We start from the raw sequence: 22,409 nt of genomic DNA on the forward strand, positions 1-22,409 counted from the left end.
CATGTTGTCCACATCCTATATGAATATGTAAATCCATATGCATGCATATACATGTGTGTATCCATGTGGTGCCCTAATACACAGACACAGGCAATGGGCTGGACGCTCTTCTCACATACACTGGCATAAATCAGTTGTAGCTGTGCGGGAGCCAGTGGAGTCACATGACATCTGATCCTCGCTCTGTAGAGCAGCTGCCAGAGGCAAAGCTCCTCCCTCCCCCGCTCTGGCTCCCTGGTCAGGCTTGCCCAGCTGTGTCTGTGTCCAACAGCCCCCCACCACACCATAGCAGTTTCACTGCTGCATTGGGCTAGATACACCATTACATGCTGGGAAGCTGGTTCCTGCAGCCTGCCCCGTTTCAAGGCTCCATGTGGGATCTGCATGGCCTCTTGGCCCTGTTGATGCAGGGATACTGGCCAGAGCTGCAGCACATTTCCCTAGTGTAGGAAGGACCCCTGCTCCTTCATGAGTATCAGGCATGCTGCTTGACAAAGGAAAACGGGCCCAGCTCCCCAGAAGCAGCAGCAGGAGAAACTGGGGAGGACACAGCCCTGTGAAGGAGCCCACTTCCTAGCCTCCCAACCAGATGCTGAGCAGCAAACAACAGCAGACGTGCTTTGCCCTGAGCCAGTGCTCCAGGGACAGCCTGCCAGAGCGCTCTACACACACAGGAGATATGAAGCATAGAAGACTGAGCTCATCAGAGATGGGACCTCCTCCCTGGAGCCCATTGCCAGGCCCCAGCTCTTCCCAACCATCCCAAATTGTCCTGGCTAAAAAGGCACAATCAGAACAGACACAAAAGAAAGAAAGGTTGCATTGAGCTGCCTGTCCCATATCAGCCACTAGAACCCACAGACATATCCACAGAGCCATGAGCCGTCAGTCCACATTGCAAAGAGCCTGGAATCCCTGTCTTTTATTCTCTCCTCATAGTGTTGCAGCCCTGGCCTCTGAAGCAGTCGCATCCAACCCAGCACTGTTCCCGCTCACTGTCCCGGCTGCTCTGCCACCCTCAGTCTCCTTTGCATGTGCTCATTCCAGATACTCACACTTAAAGGGGACTAAAGCAAAGCTGCAGACCCAGCCATGCACCAAGTTTGCCTGGGCTCAGCTAAAAGCCCGGATGAAAGCCTTCACTTAAAACCACACACTGTTGACAGAGGATGGGAGAAAGTCCCTCACAGGGTCGCTGACAGGACAGGATTCAGGACAGGTTTCTGAGCTTGATGCCTCAGGTATTCAACCCAGAAAGCAGGCTTTCTAAATAGCCTCGAAATTCCTTCTCATTCCTCCCACCCTGTGAAATCCTCTGGATGATTCTAGACTATGTCGACAAATGCAGGGTGCTGGCCATGATGGCCCAGGCAGGAAGGCATGATGGAGCACTGGAGCATGGGCATCAGGGGTGAGAGGGGTTCCCTGGGGGGCACAGTGTCAATTAAAGAAAAGTGAAACAAGGACTTTTTTCTTTTTCTTTGGGGGGAGGGGAGGAAAAATTTTTGGGGACTGGGGACCAAACATTTTCAACCCTCCACTCCAAGGCAGAGCTGCTGGGCCCAAATGCTCAAGAGAAAACAGTCAGTGTGATCTGGGAAATTTCAACCTGATAAGGGAAAATTATAGAAAGATAAAAATACCAGTAGTTTGTGTGGCCCATGTTGCATATAAAAGGCATTGGTTCCTAGAAGATCCTGAGTCTGGTAGGCTATGAGGAACTTAGGGGACTAGGGTTTGCTTCTCTGGCTTTGCCAACCATGGTCTCATACTATCAATGAAGAGCCTTATAGTGCCATTAAGAGACAGCCTGTCCTACAAGGCAAGCTCCCCGCGCCAGCGTTGCATCAGTGAGAATCACAGAAAAGTAGGGCTGGAAGGAACCTCCAGAGGTCATCTAGTCCAACCCCCTGCCTGAGGCAAGATCATCTCTCATCTCCAGGGATCCAGGTTTTGTGTTTCCCACAAACAAACAGAGAAAACCACAGATTTCCCCTTTTTATCAGAGAAAACGTGGCTTTCTCCTTTTAGCAGAGAAACCTGCAGATTCCCTGCTTTTGCAAACAGCTCTGCAGGGTGGTTGAGCTCCAGCCTGCAAGAGCTGTTTACAAACATGGCGGGAAACCCCCAGCCCTGCCCGGAGCAGAAGGGGGAGAGAAAGGGCAGAGCCTGAGACTCTCAGTCAGCCATGGTTCTGCTTGGCTCAGCTCAGCCTTACTCTTCTCCTGGAGCCTGAGGTAAGTAGGACTTGCAGGTAGCTGGAGGCCCCTCTGGCAGGGATGGGGGGGTTGCAGTTTATGGCTGGAGGGGCACCAGCAGGGCTGGGGGGGAGCCAGGAACCAGCCCCGCCCCCACCCAAGCAGGCAGCAGCAGTGGGGGAGCTGGCTCCATATGGCTTCTGCTTCAGCTGCCTGTTACAGGGGGCAGGGATCTGCAGACTTGGGTCCCTGGCTCCATAGCCCTGGCAGCTGGGAGCCCCTCTGGCAGGCCTGGGGGGCAAGGGCTCTGGGTGGGGGGCTAGAGGCATGAGTACGGGGGGCTGTTGTGGGGGTAATAAGGGTCACCAGCAGTACTGGGGGGGGGCTTTGGGGGCAGTGAGGGTCATCAGCAGTACTGAGGGGCTGTGGGGACAGTAAGGGTCACCAGCAGAACTGGGGGGGACTTTAGGGGCAGTGAGAGGTACCAGCAGGGTTGGGGGTGCTGTAAGGGGCTTTTAATTTTTAATAACGGATTTTGGGGGTTTTGTCAGAGAATTTGTACCTTTTTTTTGTCAGAGAAAACCAGGATCCCTGCCCATCACACCATCCTACACAAATCCAGAATCTAAACTCTTCATAAAACTACCATCAACACTGATACAACACAAAATGTAATACCCTAAACTGTCATAGGGAAAGGAGGGGAACCATGGCAGCAAACATCCTTCTTCTATAAAAGGTTGTTAATATATACTCAAGAGATCCTAGGTAGAGGGCCATGCCCACTGCTACACAGGAAGGCAAACCCCCCACAGGCCATACTAATCTGACCACGGGGTAAAATTCCTTCCTGACTCCACATGTGGTGACCAGTTTGACCTGGAGTGGAGGCGCAAGAACTTCCAGCTGGGAACCTCTGGCTTTAAGTCCCGGCAGGAGCACTGGTACACCCCAATGGTGCCACCAGCCCCCAGCCTTCCTAACACCTGAGCATACCCTGACAGTCTCTCCTCCAAGCATCAACCCAGGCTAAGGTTGCTCAGCTTGGGAACCAGACAAAACACCCCTGCCGCAGGAGTGCAGCTGCTTTATAAACTCCCAGCCGGTAGGCTGCTCCAGTGGGGTGGTTCCTGCATGGCAGGTTAGCTTGTCCACTGCCCCAGCTCCTCATCTACATAGGCCTTGCTAGATGAGCCGAACATCCAGCTTTAAAAGAGGTTACGCAGAGAGCTATTGACCTGCTGTTCTAATTGCCTGACATTCTGTTTAGTAAACCCTAATTACTGCAGCCGGGAGTTAAATGGGAGGCTGTTAAACGGGGATTGACAACTGGGGCCGCGGACCTAATTACAGACATTCCTTGTGCCCGATGAGAGTGTGCGCCGCTGCCGTTACCTTGGAAACAAACAGGCACCACATGCACTGTGGGAAGGAAATTGTAGGCATCAGAGTGCTGGGCAAGGTGGCCTCTTGTTTCTCTAAGCTCCGGCAATGACGCGTTTCCCTGGCATGGGTGGGTTAGGGCCAGCAGGATCAGGTGAGGGAGCTTCTGTCAGCAGTTCAGTGTCCATTTGGCAGCTGCAGAAGCAAGGTGGGGTTCTCAGCCCAGCCACTGCTGAAATGATCAGAAGGGGATAAAGCTGCTACCACCTGGCTCAATTTGTGCACGATGAATGCGTGGAGGGGTTACTGCAAGATCCATCCCCCACCCATAGCCCAGACCAGGGCTGAACCAGCTGTGGAATCCAGCTGGCTGGCAGTAGTGCCATAGGCCAGGGTAACTGGGCACTGCTGGGCTGTCCCATGGGCTGGTGCTGCTCAGTAGTGTTGGGAATGGGGATTGCCACCAGCCCATGCTGTAGCCACCCCAGTGCCAGAGGCTTGAGCTTGAGGCACTCTGTTCAGCCCCAGAGCAGGGGTGGTGTGGCCAGCAGCACTGCAGCCTGCCTCATGCCTGAACTACTGGGACCGCTGCAGGGAGCTTCAGCCTTTCACAGCCTGTCTGTGTGATACCCACGACTTTCCAAGGGAGGTGGAGTATAAGGAAAACCAGAGCTCCTGAAGTGCAGCTCACAGTGCAGTAGGTTGGACAGTTGCAGGTCACATCTTTTCTGGCTGAGGGCATGAGGCAGTGCCCTCCAGGGTAGCACTGGCACTGGCACCACCCCTTGAGGATGCTTGCAGTACTGCAAGCCCTTGGCATTTCCTCATGGAAGGGCAGCAGCTCATCCCCACTCCAAGCCCATGACACCCAAGACTGGTCCTTGACTGTATCTTATCCCATCTTGCCCCCCCACCACAGTGCTGCACAGCAGTGACTCTCACTCATCACATCTCTGACCAATGCCCCTGGCTGAGCCCCTTTCCTCCTTCATGGGTGCCAGACTCTCTGCCCCCTTCCCTTCCTTTACACCATCTCCTACACTGTGCCCAGGCCTAGGATGCCATCCACGCTCTGGCACCCTCGTGTACCCCTGTCTGCCTGGAATGCCCATCCCTGCCAACAGTAACTAGTCCCAGAAACACTGTGACTCTCCTCTGCCAACATACCGTGCACCTCCTAAGTGACATCCCCTCTCTGGGATTCCCCAGTCATGTCCCATCCATCCCATAGCCTTGGAAGCTCTTTGGGGCATGGATTACACTTTTTTGCATAACCTGCTCAGGGCACTGCTGGGGAGGTGACAACCAGAGGGATTGTGTGAAGACCCTCCAGCACCTCTTCCTCCCTGAGAGGTAGAGACACAGCAGCACGGGGATCCAGGAACTGACTCACTGCATGGACCTGCCTCAAGGGAACCGTCTTGCCTTGCTGTGCCTCCATTTTTATTCATTCCTGACTGGCTGAGGAGATGCCTCAGTGGAAGCCTCATGCATTCAAAATGCTTCCAAGGGAACACTGCTTGGCTCAAAGGAAGAGACAGGCCAGAAAGGAACCAAGTCCCAGAGCAAGTAACATCTCTCCCATGACATTCTCTAGCTTTGCAGCAATCTCCTAGGCTCATAGTTCAAAGCCACTGGACCTCTAAGAGGGGCTGATGCCAAGAAACAGTTTTTGTCCAAACACACTGCAGTGCCAGGTCTCATTGGCTGAAAGGAAACTGACTGGTTGGACCTTTCTTCCCCCCGACAAAACCCTCCCATTGAGCTCACCTGCAAAATACCTGCCTTGGAGGCAAGCCAAAAAGTGCAAGATGCAATAAAGGGATAGTGGCACAGGCTGAGCATATGGAGACGAATTACAGTCTGATTTAACAGTCCTGGAGAAAATGACTCTGCCAGCTGCAGAGAGATGGGGGACAGGAAGAGTGAGGCCAAGACATGCAGAGGTAAAAGGAAAGCCACAGAAATGAGGACGATTCAGTGAGATGCAGAGCAATTCAATTATTCAGCAGCCGACGGCGCGGCTTGTCCTCTACATTCAGCCTGGCCTGGAACACGTCCCTAAGTCTCCTGCCAGAGGCTCGGCACTGTGCCCCTTCCACTCATGTCCCAACCCCTTGGTTTAGACTGCACTGGTTGCATCAACTTCCCCAGCCACTTATCCAACAGAGCAAGCTCCTCATCGCACACAGTTTGCAATCCTAGAACAGCCCAGTGGTCCAGGCAGTTTGCTTACCCTGCTTCTGACTCTGAAAAAAAGTTGTTTGTCTGCACAGTGCCCTGAGGAAACCCCTTCATGACCCTGGCTGCTGAGAAATTGTTGCCCTAGAGCATGATGCCATATAGAGATGCTATGCAGAGAGAACAGATCCTTACTATTGTAGTGTTGATTCTTTTTTTATTTGAGGGTACATAATCCTATTACACACAGCTACAGGCCTCAGAAACATCCCGGAGCAGTGAGTTCCAGAAGCTAAATCTGCATGGCATCAAAAAAGCAGCCATGTGAGAGAGGCACTGGATTTTGCAGTGTTTTCAAAATGCACTGCCTTTCCACGGGGTGTGACAAACAGGGTCTGGACTCATCCTCTGTAGCCCTCTCTTTGTTAACCTACCACTGCTATGTCCTCTACCTATTACAGCCCCAGTTAAATAAAGCACATAAATACATGCCTGAAGTTGAGTCTAGGTTCAAATCCCATCAAAGTGGGGCCTGGCTGGATGTGGAACTACTTAAACAGGAGCGTGAAGCTAAGCCCTTGGCTGACTCCAGATGTAGAGGGCAGATCCTATGAGATTCTGAACTCCCACTGGACTCAAGGGGGCACATAAGAACTGCCATTTACTGAGTCAGACCATAGATCCATCTGGCCCATTACCCTGTGTCATAGTGGCAGAGAGTGGATGCTGAAAGGGAGAGTGAACTGGGTATGGCCAGGGGTATAGGTTGTAGCCTTGTTGGTCTAAGGACATAGGCAGACAAGGTTCTTTGGGTAAACCTGATATCTTTTATTAGACCAACTCAAATAGTTGGAAAAAATTCTTCTTTGCAAGCTTTTGCATTTACTCAAAGAACCTGGGTATGACCGGGGGTTTTTTCCCCCCCATTGTTCCTTTCTCACATGCAGCCTTCAGCATGTAAGGTCTAGGAAGTTCTGACTCAGAGGCTGTGCCTCTAACTCCCGTGCTCAATAGCTACCGATGCCCCTTTTCTCCAAGAATGTATCCAACCCCTTTTTAAATCTGGCTAAACTGTCAGCTTCCACAGCATCTGGTGGCAATGAGTTCCATACTTTAATTGCATGCTGTGTGAAAAATAACTTTTTTGTTAGTTTGAAACTTATTACCTACTAGTTTCACTTTATAACCCCTAGTTCCTGTACTGACAGAGACAGTAAACAATAAATCCCTATTTACTTTCTCCTTGCCATTTAGTATTTTGGAAATCCTTATCAAGCCCCCAGCTCAAGCGTCTCTTTTCTAAACTCAATAGGCCCAGGCTCTGTAGTCATTGCTCATATGGAAACCCCTCTCTACTACTAACCATCCTTGCTGCCCTTCTCTGTACCTTCTCTAGTTCTTCCCTATCCTTCTTGAGGTGCAGGGGCCAGAAGTGGGCACAGTATTCAAGGTGTGGATGAACCATGGATTTATAGAGACATAATGCTACTGGCTGTTTTGTTTACAATTCCTTTCTTAATAATCCCTAACATTTTGTTTGCCTTTCTAATGGCTGCTGACAGAAGGCACAGATCCTGCCCCACTGAAATCAATGGGAGCACTGTCATTGGTAAAAAGGAAGAGGACTGAGCCCTTTGTCCGCTGACAGACCAGAGAGCTAAGATCAGCACCTGATTCAAGTACTGAATTTGAAGCCATGCCCGCGACCCAAAGCACAGCCTGCCCTTGTGACTTCTTGGTGACAGCCACAGCTCCTGAGGGGAAAATCTAGCCCTTGTTCAACTGATTCCGCCTAGATTTCTGTCCTGAGAGCCACCCGCAGCTTTCTCCAACCTGGAATAAATCCTGTCTGTAATTGCTCTTTGGCTTGTTCATTGCATTTAAAACTCGAGAGGCTTTGATTGGAGGACTGGGTGACATGATGTTGTTTCTGCCCTCTGATTGGATAAGCAGCATTCCCGGAATCCTGTTTCTGCTACACACATTCCCCGTGACTAGTCTGATGGGAGTTTGTCACAAACCTCCTCTGAGGAGGGTTAAAAATGGGTCGTTCCTGTGAACACAGGACCTGCCAGACTGGATCCAACCCAAAGTCAGTCTTGCCCAGCCTCCTGTCTCTGCCAGCGGCCAGCATCAGCTATAAAAGCCCGTCGATAGTGGATGGGAGAAAAGTTGCCCCCCACCTTACAACATGTTCTTTAACAGCCAGAGGCAGGTGAAGTCATGAAACACTATGTTAAGGCTGTCATTAATTAGGATCATTGTGCATAGTTTTGCTGTCCTATAAATACCCAAATATTCCTGCATACTGGAATGTTTGCCAGGAATGAGTGAAAAGGGGGCATGAAACACAGCCAAGGATAATTCATTTAAAGATCCAGATCAATGTTTGTGACCATTTCTTCCCCTCCAGTTCTAACCACAAGTGAACTGTTCTTATTCATTATTATTCAATATTTATATTACAATAGTGCCCAGAGCCCCATTATACCAGGCAACATATAGACAGTGAGGCAGCCGCAGTTCCCACCCCGAAGAGCAGACAAGCTGAAGTACTTTGGTGGTAGCAATTATAATGATGTGCTTACCTAGCATACGAGAAGTTCAGAGCACTTTACAAGCATTAACTAATGGCTTACCCACAAAGAGAGCCAACTTCTGTCAGAGAGCCTCCCTTGCCCATTTTACAGCTAGATAAACTGAGGCATTGATACATTGGATGCCTGGACCCAGGCCAGAGATAAAACGAGAGGTGTACACCATTGAGCTATAAACTGAGAGGAGAAGAAATGTGTAACAGAGTGCCAGTGGGGAACTGTGCATGCCAACTCTACACAGGAGACAGGAAGATAAGCACAGTGATAGACAGGCCAAAAACTTAGGTCACCACTGTCCACATAAACACATATTATGTATTATTGCAGCATGTCACTAGGTGGTGCTGTTGCACATGATCTAACAAGTTTTTTTTTTCCTACCGTACCAGCTTTGACCAGCCTTGGAAGGAATTTTTTGGGGGAAAAAAAGCAAAAGCAAATAAATAAATAAATATATTTGGAGGGGGGTAACAGAGGTGAAAGGTGGCCAGAAGCCAAAGAGTATAACATCCCACTTGATCTCTCTAGCCAGGCACTTTTTGTTGCAGAGTTGTTCCCTGGCAACTGGGTGCTAGTATTAGAATTGGGATTCCAGAAAGAGGGGGTTGCCTGTATGCTGTTTGTGACCATTTCTGTTCTAGGATTGATGTATATAATTTTCTAAGAATATGCTAAGAATTTGTATCACTGATCTGTCCTCTAGTGGCAATCCAACTTACAAAGCCCCCAAAATTTGTTATTGCTGGCCAATGGGGCACCAATATACACAATCTACATTCAAGATGAAACAAGGGAAAGATTCCACTGACACTTAGGATTTCTCAGCTATCACTGTATTGCACATGACAGCCGTGCAAAACATTTGCAGCCGTCTGGCCAGGAACATCCTGTCCCAAAAGCAGCACTTCCCACATCACCATTACTTGAATGAAAGGAAGATCTCTGCCACCACAACAGGGCCAATGACACAAAGCTGAGCAGCTCTGGTTTCATTTGGTAGAGAACAGAGATGCACAAACACAGCAGACAACACATGGATATTAGACTTCTTGTTCTGGGTGGGGCTTCCCTATGAAGTGTTATTGTGCTTTAACACAAGCTAACTTCGAACATGGCTGGCTGGGGAAAGGGGCAAGAAGATCCAGCTGCTATCAACCAGGTCTTAGTTGATCCCAATATGGGAGCAACGTTCACCCTGCTCTGAATGCCTGTTTTTCCATCTGTAAAATAGGTACCATATATACCTCACCATGGGGAAGGGGACAAAGCTTGACTTATTCAGGAGGCTCATGTGAGCACCCATAAAGCCAGATGCCTAATGAGTTAACCTACCTGGACCCTTCCCATAAGATCTCTGGTGCCTTCTGCATGCAGTCAGGCTGGAGATCTGGATCGGATTAGGGTTCAGGAAGCCTAAATGCATCTCCCTGTTCTGCCACAGACTCTTGGAGTGACCACAAGCCAGTACGTCAGGCCAAAAATTTCAAATGTAGCCAGTGATTCTGGGGGCCCACCCCTTGGACCTGCCTTTCCAGAAAGCAGGGGGGTCTATGTTATAAAATTACGCCTCCTTCAAGGTACCTCAAAGGGGATTCCTCAAAATAGAGCCATCAAAAATGAACCACTTTGGAACGTTGGCTGGATACCACCGCAACAAGCAAACGCACCCGCACTCACTGAGGCACTCCATCTCCCTCCACTGGTGGCTGAGCCACAACTGGAGGTTAATGAAACTGCTATAGAAAATCCAGCCAACTCCTCAGCCACGGACACGGCCCTTATGCATTGTTCTCGGTGCTCCCCAGCAACAGAGGATCAAAATCAGCTGGGGCTTTCTCTGAACAGTCAAGCCACTTCAGTTTGGAGGCCCAAGGCCCCTGGGAAACAGGAGTAGCCTAGCATAACTCCCAGTCCAACAGAATAATCCAACCACCATATTTTAACCTTTTCCTTCACCGGGGAAAAGGCCTCCATGACGGGCAGCAAGGAGAGAATTTGACAACAGTAAAGTCAGAGGCAACCCAGGGAACACAACAAGAGATGCACAGATCTGCACTCTGAAGCCATTTCAAACCAGCCCTGTTCTTTTGTTTTTGTTGGCACTTCCATGAATCCTTCACCTCTCTGGGTTAGATTCACAGCCTATGAAAGCAAGGCCAGAACAAGGCCCAGGTACCTCTCACAACCCACAAACAAAGGCGTAAATGGGATTTAAGCAGTACCACAGCCTTGATGCCAAAGCTGGTGTGTAAGTCATGCCACAGTGAGTTAGGCACTGTACCCATGGCTGGTGGCTAGGCTTCATCCTACCTCTCTCAGCTGGGACTGAGTCTCACTCTGCCTGTGAATCACTATGATGCCATATTGAAGGAGCAGCTACCAGATTGCTACAAGTCACGAATCGGCTCTTATTGCCTTTCAGAATGGGCACTAGAGAGATGAAATCTCCCAGCACACGCAAGCACACACAGAGAGGAAGAAAGTTGCATAACAGTCCCCAGGACGTCTGAGGTTGACGTTATCAAGGAGGGAGATAATGCGAGATTTACAATGGCACACAGCCAACCATTTGGCTTCAGCTTCCTCACATGCCTGCCTCCTCCTCCCAAGCAGGATTAGGTTCGTGTAGGCAGGGAGGAAGCTCACCCTCCAGGTAGGGCTGCCTGTCCTTTGGGATCAGAGTCCCCTGGGAGATCTCCTGTGGGGCCAGGACCTGTGCTACTGTCAAGGTTTTGTTTGAAAACCCATTAGGTTACAATGGGAAAGATGCACATCAGCCACATCAAAATACACATGCACACCAGGGAATGTAAGGCCAACCTCAGTGAATGAAAGGAAATTAGCCCAAGGTTTATATAGACCTGGAAACCCACCAGTAACCCCACAATGTAAAGAATTCATATCTTAGAAACAGTGGCCAATACACCTCGTCTCTCACGGCAGAATCACAATGGGCTCAGACAATATTTTTCACCCAATAGTTCTATCCAAAGTCCTGGTACAGGAGAGTTTCTGAATGAGTCGCCCTCCCCACTGCCTCAACCCTTCCCTTGCCTTAGTTTCTACACCATCCAGCCTTACCCCAAAGCACTGTTGGCCACAGTCTGAGTACCAAACAGCAAATTGCAGGGTACAACAGGGAGGCTATTGCCGAAAGCCAGAATTTGGTTTGAAAGCTGCTTGTTCTGGAAATCAATATCAATACCACCAGAGTAGGGAGGGAAGGTTTCCTATACACTACTTCTGCATTTCTCCTCTAGAGGTTGCCCAATGCCCCCCACACCCCCCAAAATAAAAAAAAAAAAAAAAATTAATTAGTGCATGTCACCTACCCCAGGTAACGTCTTCTGTTCATGCAGCGCACTCTGGGCTTTCAGGGCAGAGTCCCGGGCACAGTACGTGAGAAAGGCACAGCCTGGAAAGAGTGGAAAGAACAGCATTAATGTGCTGATACCTTGCCAGAGCTCCTGCCCAGATGGTATGGTGCAGGCCCAGCAAGAAGCTGGCATGGAGCCTCTCCCCATCTGCAGCAAAGCGCGTGTTTCATCATGGAGCAGGGAGACTTCCATACAGCGAACTGTACCATCCGCTTGGGCCTGCCCAGCCCTTTGCCTGATCCCTCTGAAACCCCAAGGGAAACAGCCTTCACTGTGCTAACCCTGGGCAGTCAGGTCACATGTTCATATCACTGTGCAAAGTGAGTCTGGGCATCAGCTCCTCCTTGCTCGGCATAGCAACGCCTCACCACCTGCAGTGCCGAGGAGAGCTAGCACCACTCGGGGCCAGAGAGCTGGACTCTCTCCAGGCTCACGCATCATCAGCCACATCGTTACTGGAGTCCACATGGCATAGCGGCATTTTGCCCTCTGTTACCCTCTGCACCCTCAGTGGAGGATGACAGTAGGGCAGGGGACAAGGGTAACCCAGGGCAAGACAGGGCTGGAAAGCAATGATGATGGCAGAGTTACAAAGAGCCCAGCCTGACCCTCCAACCCAGGGGGATTAAGCAGGGGTGACACTTTGGGGACACATTTTTACATGCACACAGCAAGGGTGTCCCTAAGGCACTGGGAACATGGAGATCATGGCAACCTTTGCACCGAATCAACTCTCAGAGGGCTGCTTTAAGAAATTTGGAAAACCCTGCTGGTCACCACTGTATAAATGCCTACAATGGCAGATGCACCTTGTACAGGGAAGGGGAGACAGAGAGAGGAGCATGTACAGAGACAGGCAGCAGATAGACAAGTAGGTAATGAAGATGGACAAACAGCCCACCAGATAGAAAGACAGAAGGAAGTATTAAGAGGCTGAACAGATGCACAGAGGCGGGCGGAGAGGCAGCATGCACCATGGTTCAGTTGCCTGGACTGGACTGCAGTCTGACATGTCACAGGTCTACGGCCTTCTGCCCCTCCAAGCCTGCCCCAGCGCCTCGAATCTTTACTGCCATCAGCACTAAGTGAGTGTCAGATTGGTACCGTTCGGACTTCACAGCTTTGTGCTGGGGCCAACGGGAATCCCAGGCGCGAGAGAAAGAGGCCCCAGCCCCTGCTCCGTAACATTTGTGAGGTAGAAATGCAGCTGCCACACAGAGATGAATCTATCGGAGGCACGGGGCAGAGGGGTGAATGGCTGGGGATGGCCGGGCTGATGTAGGAGTTCGCAGGTAGACGTCTTAGTGAACACACTCCCAGCAAAGGCACGGCTTTGACAGCTCTGGGGACTGACATCCGCATCATGGAAAAGTCAAAGGGACTGATTCTGCTCCTTCCCTGGCGTAACGCCACTGCCAGCCAGGGAGCAAGACCCAACGGACACTGGGGTGGCTGTGAGCAGGCCAAGGCCCAGCATATTTGCTCTCTAGGGCTGGCTGCTATTGACAGCCCTGAGGCTCACTCTAGAACAGGCTTCAAACCAGCCCAAAGGCCTAAAGCCAAACTCCCATGAAATGGCCATTTCTCAGCTGCACCTTTGATGCACCCACATGATTTCAGACTGAAATACACCCTCAGGGCTTCCAGGCTGCCTGGCAAGGCTGGGCTGGGCTGAGGGAGCTCAGCGCCACAACACCAGGCAGCTCCTACACAGGCCGTGTTGGCTGCGGCCGCTCAAAGAAGTGCGGGCTCTGCACGCCAGGAATGCAGGGCGCCTATACACGTGCAGCAAGGCGGCTTCAATGCATTGCAATTACAATGCATCAGAGCACTTACCATGCTCCAGCGTCTCATGTATTACCATCCCTACACTTAACAATGGCAGCACAGATGCTTTAACTAAAACTCATTCGATGAGCTTTAGTTAAAGTGCCCCCACCACCATTTTTCAGCCCGGGGACACTGATACAAGACATGCTCCAGGCACTTTAATTACAACAGCTCTTGGAGCCACTCTAATTAAAGCCCCTCCTTGCTCCAGAAGCATGTTTATAAATGCCTTTAGGTCTCCACAGACAGAGAAAATGACCCCCCACAGGGAGAGCAGCGCAAGGGTTAACAGTCACTTGCAGTCCATATTAGAACAAGTGTCCCACAGAAATGTCTGCCGTGGGCAGGGGGCCAGGGGAAGAGAAACAATGCCTTCTCTCCCCCACATAGACAGCACCTGCATCTCATTCTCAGAGCTGTGAGAGGTGGTAGGCACCTTTTGTGGGCAAACTTTTGTGAGGTGGTTCTTCGCAGTAGGAGCTTAGACTTTGTACCTGAAATCTGCCCCACGGCTGCCACCCTTGTGTAATCAGCTACACACTCCTGCCCACTGTGGTCTCCACACAACTGCATCCTCCAAAGGATACGAACACCCCCTCGAACACCCGTGCACTCCAGGCCATGCATCCCTGCCCCATGCCTGCTGCCCTGCAACTGCCAAGTCCCCTGACTCTAGGTAGCTGCTCGGCCCACACCTGCCCCTCTCTAGAGCCCTCACGTGCACTCCAGACCCTGCTGTGTCACCCCGCCACACAAGCCATGTGCCCCCTTGTCCAAGAAGCGGTTTGCTCTGGGTTCCCAGCACCTCACACCTGCCCCTGACCAGTACAGGCACCTGGACATCATGCCAGCTCTCAGCATCCTGTCCCAGCTCCTGCCAGGCCAGACAGTCAGTGCTAGGAGTGGGTCACTAAGCAGATGCTCCCTGTTCTCTCTGCATGTGTGAAATGAGCTGCAGGTTCCTTGTATATCCCAGAAAGACACCTCCACCCCCTGTCAAGGGGACAACAAGTGACCCCAGCCTCACAGAGCCAGATGGGGTGTGGGGAACTATAGCACTTTGGGGCTTCATGTTGGACAATCATGTCTGGGCTGGAATAACTTTTAGGAGGGGCTTTACTGGGACTCTCTGGGGGTGCAGGGTGGGAAATGGACCTTCATTCCTGCTGGATCTAGTGGGCAGGGGACCAGTATGCAGGAAGTATGCCAGAGCTGGGGTGCTCAGGGACTTTGGTCTCACCAACATCACAGCAAGACCAGCCATAAAGGCTGGACATAGGTCTAAGTATTCCCAGTCTCAGGGAACTTGAATCTGGACCTGTCTGCTGATCAAATCCTAGACCCTCCCAGCACATGGAGATCTGTCTTGAGTGCAGAGCAGACATCTATCTCACACACACCATGGGCTGGGGGAGACAAGAACTTTGGATTCAAAGGTCACCTTGACTGCTCCACCCCCTAGTCAAGGCAAAGCAAGGGGCATTAGGAATCATCCTGCAAGGTTACACATCTGCCATCCCAGCAGAGTACCCAACATCCTGAGGAGAAGGACCAACCCACTCTTTCCACAGACACCACGTGGTTCCTCCACCCCACAGACCAGTCCATCTGTGACAGGCATTAGCAGGAGGCCCCATGCAAATGATGATGCCACTCATCTGCATCACCATGGGGTTGGAGGCCAGGTTCCATCCGAGGGGGTGACCCAAGGGAGTTGACCTCCAGGTGAGAACGGTACTAACAGAGTAATTTGGACATGCAGCCTGTTGGATACGCCTGGGAGCAAATCAGACGGAAATAAATGCTCAGGGATCAAGAACAACGTTCTGGCTCTTCTCCCCACAGTGGGATTTGGTGCTGGGAATTCTCCTGCCCCCAACTCAGGTTTAGGGTAATGGGAAGTGACCCTATCCCCACAAGCACCCAAGGGGTTTAGACACCCATTGCTGGTGATTCCTGTCCTCATGGCACCAGTGAGGGGGAAGGAATCACCCCTGTGCTTTTTTGGCAAGTCCTTGTTGAAGGAGGCCCCTTCCTCTGCTGTCCTGAGCAAGGGTCACTAGAAGGCTCAGGTTAGGAGGTCCCTCAGCAGTAAGATCCTGCCGACAACAGGGATGGGGGAGGCACTGGTTCCTTCTTGACAGCTTCATTGCTCAGGGCCAGATGTGCATGTGACAGGTCCACTGAGGTCAATGGAACATGTGCGTGTGTGAATGCACCTACCCTGAGCACAACATCCTGACTGCGGGCAGAGGAACAGCCTGTCCCCTACCCCAGCCTCCTCCTTGTCCATCAGCCTGGCATCAAAGCCACCCAGTTCCCTTTCTTGGCACTGCAAGCAAAGCCAGGAGCCTGACTTTAACCCTCTCAGGGAATCCACGCTGGGATTTCACAGTTTGTCCAGAGGCACGTGGTGTTTGGCAACAGCTCACTGAGACCAAAGCTCCATGTCCTGCCTGTTCCCAGGACTGGCCCTGAGACTGTAAACGAGATGGAGCAGATTTGGCCACTGTGCAGGGAAGGCACTGGGCCCGTGGGTGGGGGAGGGGAGGCAGGATTAGGTTTAAGGCAGCTGGAGTGCATTAGCCAGGCCCACTTAATTAGAATGAGCATGCAGAGCCAAACACACCAGGATTAAACAAAACCCTTCAGATTAACAAACCAGCAGGCTTCAGCTGAGGTGGCGAGATGGGGGTCAGCCCAGGCTGGGAGCTGCCCTAACCCCAGCCCTACTCCTAGGCCACCCTCCCCTCCCTGTTTAGGGTGGCAGAGCCCTCACAAGGAAGGGGCTGCAGTCCGCATGTCATCCAGCAGCAGCACCCACACCTCCTCCCTTTGGGAACTACTGCAAGGCCCCCTGGGAGGTACTCTTGGGTACTTACCCCAGCTGTTCAGGTTTCACTATGCTTTTCCCTTCCTGTCACAGAGAGCACTCTGCTGAGGTGGTCTTGGTGGGTGCCCACTAGCACAGAGGCTGGGAGCTCATGCACTTGTTTATGCTCTTGGCTCACTCAGGCAGGTGCCAGGCACAAGCTCTCCTTCCCCTTCCCAGTCAGCAGGGCTACAACTTACTGTTTTTTAATAAAAACTGAGATGCAGGTATCAACAGGTAAATCAGGACAAGGGACCCAGGTTATCATGGGCCCCAAATGCCTGTATCAGACTGGAAAAGAGCTGGAGGAGAAGCTGAGCTACAAGACAGACTGCAGGGTCCTCAGACACTACAGACCCTATGTACCCCAGCCGAGGCTTTTAGCCCTAAACAGAGGAACCCCCTTCCTTACTCATCCCAGCACAGCCTGCCTTAGTCCTGGCAGAGAAAGCCCTTTAGCCACTTGGTAGCTCAAAAACTGTAGTGATTAAGCAGTTCATGGAGTAAAAGTGCCTCCAGCTGTGTCGGCAGTAACTAACTGTGCAGTCCAGGCCCCAGGAAGCCCCAACTCCTGTGGGAAGCACCCTAGCCTAGGAGATCTCATGAGGGCTCAGGAACAGTTGTGGGTCTGTCAGACCGCAAACCCTCCTGGAAAAGCAGCTTCTTTGTGAGTCTGTTGCCTACTCTACAGGACCTAATGAGGTGGAGTAATATGACTAGCCCTTGCTGGATCCCCTGCAGGGAGAGGGCCCGAGACCTCTAGATCTAACAGCCTGACCCTTCACAGCTTAAGATGCCAGACCAGGCCACAGCATCTCCAAGCCCATAAAGGCTACAAGCTGTTATTACAGGCTGCCCACAGCAGGCCAGCCTTATATCAGGCTGCAAAGGGGGCCAGGCATTCATTTCCTCTTCCCAAGCTTGAGAACAGCATCAGCAGGTGTGCGTATTGTGTGTGTAAAGGCAGGGATGTCTTTTGAGGGCAGCACCCCTCTTCCCTGGGAGCTGGGCTGTTCTCCCTGCCTGTGCTAGCCAGGGAGGCACCCACACCATTTGCAGACTGGGGATGCTCTGGTAGCCCCCACTCCCAGCCTGGCTGGAGCTAGGTGTTTGCTTCCAGCAAGCCTGCACGTACTCACCCCCTGGGGAGGGCTGTCTGCTTCTCAAGAGGCGTGGTGGCTCCAGATCATGTAATCAGGTGACTGTGGGAGGCCCAATAGCATCCTGGGAATCGTAGTCTTTAGTGGAAATCACAGCCATGGACCCTAGGGGCTAGGATTTGGGGAAAGGAATTCTGGGAAGTGGCCCAGTCATAAGCATGCATCGTGTGGGTCTGTCCAGGTGCTGGACTCTACCCCTGACTGTCTGTCTCCAGCAGCTTCTTGCTGTTTGTTCTGCTTCTGCAATAATATTATGTTCCTGGAGTCCAATGGTGACTGAAAGCTGCCAGGGAGCAGCTGTGAAGCATTCCCTTAGCACAGCAATGTGTAACCTTCAACGGACCCAAGCCCAATGCACACCAGTAACTCCTGTTGGGTGAGCAGCTCCTTGGAAAATGTAAGTCAGAGCAGCCCCAAGGATGCTCCAGGATCCAAGATGCTTCAGCTAGTGCTACAGGTAGGCAAGGGTGGGAGAGGTAGAAACACTTATGTACTCTATCACACAGGGCACTCTCGCCATAAGTGTAAGGTAATATTATTGCAGTCCTCTTCCTGCAAATGTACACTATTTCTACAGCCCCATCCCTGTAGTCTGAACATCCCAAATATATGGGTTTAGCTCAGGGGCAGGCAATTATTTTGGGCTGAGGGCCACTTGCTGAGTTTTGGCAAGCCATCAAGGGCTGCATGACAGGCAGCCAGGGGCAGATAAATATTAATTCTCTAAATTGTTTAGGGGCCCCACAGGCCAGATAGAATGGCCTGGCAGGCCGCATTTTGCCCACCCCTACATTAGCCCTTGTAGGAAGAAGATCTATTTACCCCTGATCTTCACACTTGGGGATCTGTGGCTCAAAGAAAGCTTATGAACTTAACCATCCATACAGGAGACCTGTGGCAGAGCTAGGAATTAAACCCAGAGCTTCTAGATCCCACCCCCTAAGGAGTTCCTGTTATTCCTGAAACCTGGTATGACTCAAAGTAAAATGTCACTCTGTAGAACTTGTCCATCAAGGTCCCCCACTCGGGCAGGGGGCACACCGGTCCTGTTTAGCACCTGAGATGCAATAAAATCATGGGAAACACCAGTCATAAGGTGAGAAATGCTGGCATCTCTGCTTGTGAGGTGCTCCTTTACCTTTCATTTACATTTGAGACCTTTTTCCATTGACAGTCTGTCTATAAAGTGATTTCTAGACCTGGTGGAGTTGAAATCAACAGGGCCATTCTTTGTACCCATCTGGGCTCCCACTTCTTGCCCAACTTCCCCCCTCACCTCCTTGCTAAAAGGTTGTATCCCTGCAGGAAGCTTCAGAGCAACATGAAATGATATCAGACATGGTTACCTAACTCAAAGACACCTTTGAGGGTCTCAGTTTAGGCATATTCCTAAGAGCTGAACCATCCGGACAACCTAGCCCCAGCTCAGGATGCTGAGTACTTAAAAATGTGGCCTTAGCAGATTGGAGCTAGTGGCAGAAATGGGTCTCATACTCACATCTCCTGACTCAGGGGCCTGTTTCCAAATCACTAGCCCATGCTGGCTAGATGCCCAGACCCTAGCTCCTCTTAGTCATCACTCCAAACCAAAGTGCTGTGTTCCCTTGCATCTCTCTCGCTGTGAAAGCCTGCTACCAGGCACACCCTGCTGCCTCTGGTTGCTTTATCAGTCTTACTCTGGACTTCCCCTAGTTCTGCTATAACTGCTCTGAAATAGGGGCAGAAATGCATTTGCCTTAACAATGAGCAAAATGTCAAGGTACTACTGCATCCCAGTTCTGCTCAGGGCAGCCCTCAGCACTGTGGCTGGGTACCAGATCAAGTCAAACCTCTTCCCTGATGGGTTTTCCCAAGAGCTGATTTTCTCTGTATATTCAAGAGCCTTCTGGGCCAGGCCCCCCAACAATGAAACTTCTTACAAACTTGACCAAACTGCACTGGTCCTTGGGACAAGCTAGAGACAAGGTTCAGCTCAAACACAAATAGCCTCTGACTATAGTGACATTTATATGGCCCTCAGGACCCAAATACCCACTTGACTTCAGCTTTGCGAGTCTCAAGAGAGTACTAAAGAGTTTGACTAAGGCAGGGAGAGGCTGAGCTACATGAAAGAAGTAAGAAAGTTGGCATTGGCACTGAACTGAACACAGGGCTCCTGGGTACCTTAAGCCAATGTCCCCCTCCCTTTTTGAAAGGCCTGCCAGCTGCTTGAGTAACAAAGCTTTCTGTGGTGGGCTCCACTGAGCATTTTACTGGGTTGACAAAGACTCTTCTCTGGCCCAGAGCAGCTCCAGGTGTGTTTGCTACCAGGAAAACATGGGTATTCCCATGGCCGTTGGCAGTCCGCCTCCTCCCTCAGAGGGAATCCACCTGCACTCACTAAAGTACTGCATCCCCTCCTGGAGAAGGGCAGAAGGCTGCTCTCACTAAGCAAAAAGCTATTTCTTATGTCAAGGCCCTGATGCCTCAAAATGAATTGCTGGATTCTGAGCTTCACTGACTACGTCTGCACCTTGTGGGCACCCGCAGAGTCCTGTGACCTGGGGTGGGTTATCATCTCTGGTTGCTCAAATCCTGGACAGGACATTGGAGGGACTGAACCTGGGACATTGTACAACACTTGAATTTGGTCCTTACCTTCCTGCCATAAAATACAACCACTGGAAAGCAAGATTTCCATTAGTATGGCAGAACCATAGAAACACCTGCTAGCTGAAGAAGTGGATTCCTCCTGGGAAGACCTGGTTTCCACAGGCAGTAGTTCCTGCAATGGCCCGACTTGGGTTGCTGACTTCCCAGCATGTAAAATCACATGTCCAAATCCTCCTACCAAACCCCACCACTTAGGTCACACCTCATCCTCTCCTTCTAGATGGCACCATGTGGGAACTCCCCTCTTGTTGTCTGGGAATGGAGGAACTCCCTCTAATTTGCTTTCCTACCCCCTTTCACACATCTGTCCCCCTCTCCTAGATTCAAAAGGTGCTCCCTCCCTCAGGACCTTCACTATCAATAGCAGAGGGTCCTTTTGAACCTCTCTCACCATTCTATGCCCTTCTCCCCACACTGGTCTTTGCATGGCATTGTGGGATCTGTGATGCATATAAACACAGCCATAGGGGCAGCTGCTCTTGCCCCATCCTGATGCCACAGCCTTAAAAACGCTGCCATGTTTGCACCTCACTGTTCCCTGCAGTTATTACTGATCTTTTGAGGACACACAGCCCTGAACAGGAGCAGAAGAACCTCTATCCCCACCCAGGCCCCCTGAAAAGAGCCTGCTGGAACAGGCAACGGGGGTGGAAATCACACAGTCCACCACACTTGCAGCCGAATATGCCTGGATGAACCTGCCCAGGGACATGTATCTCCAAGCATCTACAGACACTATAAAAACAAATCCACTCATAGTCTTTGTCCACAGTACTCACATGCCAGACCGCTACCACTGATGTGGGGAGGGGGAATATTCCTTGCAGAGGAGCATGGCATTGTCCAGGCAGGAATAAGCCTGAGGTTGTGCTTACCTTCTAAGTTTGTCTGCTTAACTCCTAACACCTCATTTATCTCCTCATACCTCACAGTACCCTTCAAAGGGTCTGGTGGCAACCTGGCCTGTTCCAGCACCCTGGTTGAGAATCACTGCAATAGACAGACAGGCAGACATATGGAAGGCTTCCTTCCTGTCCATACAGGTTCACAGGCCGAGTCCAGTGGACGTTCCAGAAGAATTTTAGTTTGGTTACATCCTGGTGAATTTGGCCTCAGTAGTCTGGAAACAAAAGCCCCACCTTCCCAGGCTAATCTCACCCCCCAACTTGGGGTCTGGGGACCTCATCCATTCTCCTACTTGCATTCACGGCTCAGAGTTGGCTGCTGGGATCCCAGAGAAGCTGAGATCAACACATATTGAGGCAATGGGTCTGAGTTCGGGGACACCAATGGCATTTGCCACCTTCTATCAGGACTGTATTTCAAACCCAGCATTTGTTTTTGTCATTTAATCAGAGCAAGGTGCCTGCCATCTCCCCCCTCACCCAAACAGGCTGCCAGTTGTACCCCCTGGCATGTTCTTCTGCATAGGGAGAAATAGATGAGCACGAAGATTACTCTAGGGAAAAGCAGGGCAGTGTTCCCTCCAGTACTTGATGGAAGGCAGGCTGGGGTGTGTTCAGGTCTTTCCTCTATCAAAGGGGGATCTGCTGAAAGTCATCTGGATCCTGGGGCATCCACAACTGGCAGTGAGTAGTGACTTGTTTGCCCGCCCCTCATTAGCACAGCTAATTTAGCAGCCACAGAGGGGCCCAGCAGGCGTTCATGCTGCTTGAAGCTGCTTTACCTCCAGCTTAGGGATGCTGCCTACTCTATCGCTGCTCCCCACCTCTGTCCTCAGGATCCCAGGGAGTCTCAGCTTCTCAGAGGACCATGGAGGGAGGTGGGAGGAGTACGCCAGTCCTGCTGAGCCAGAGAAGAGGATGAGCCAGGTCATATAGACCCCACTGTCCATCTGTCACACCTCCCTGCAGCCATCAGTGCCCATGGGAGCTGCATCTCCTCAGCTACAGGGTGTCCACCACCCCCTACCCCATTGGGATGGGATTGCTGTGCACTTCACCCAGCACACAGGATCATGGTCTGTTACAGATGGAAGGCATTTCTTGGGTGGCACCATGTATCTCACAGCCCTCCTTTGGCTCGCCATGGATTTGGTAACCAGGGAGATTGTCTATGCAGCCTCTTCTTCCCCAGACAGTAAAGCAACCAGAAAGAGTGCCCAGGCCCACTTCTCCCAGCCAGGAGAGGAAGCACAC

General features: G+C 51.3%; 1 protein-coding gene across 6 annotated transcripts in view; it reads right to left on the reverse strand.

Annotated features, from left to right (window-relative positions):
- The window catches only part of CELF6 (CUGBP, Elav-like family member 6), a 192,031-nt gene that overhangs the window by 163,639 nt on the left and 5,983 nt on the right, over window positions 1–22,409 (reverse strand). For all 6 annotated transcript variants that reach the window (XM_019533279.1, XM_019533282.1, XM_019533281.1 and 3 more), the window contains exon 2: window positions 11,692–11,774. In XM_019533279.1, the coding sequence (XP_019388824.1) occupies window positions 11,692–11,774 (83 nt within the window). The remainder of the gene's footprint in view (window positions 1–11,691; window positions 11,775–22,409) is intronic.

Source organism: Crocodylus porosus, unplaced genomic scaffold (genome assembly GCF_001723895.1).
Source record: "Crocodylus porosus isolate Cpor-Errol unplaced genomic scaffold, CroPor_comp1, whole genome shotgun sequence".
Classification (NCBI taxonomy): domain Eukaryota; kingdom Metazoa; phylum Chordata; order Crocodylia; family Crocodylidae; genus Crocodylus; species Crocodylus porosus.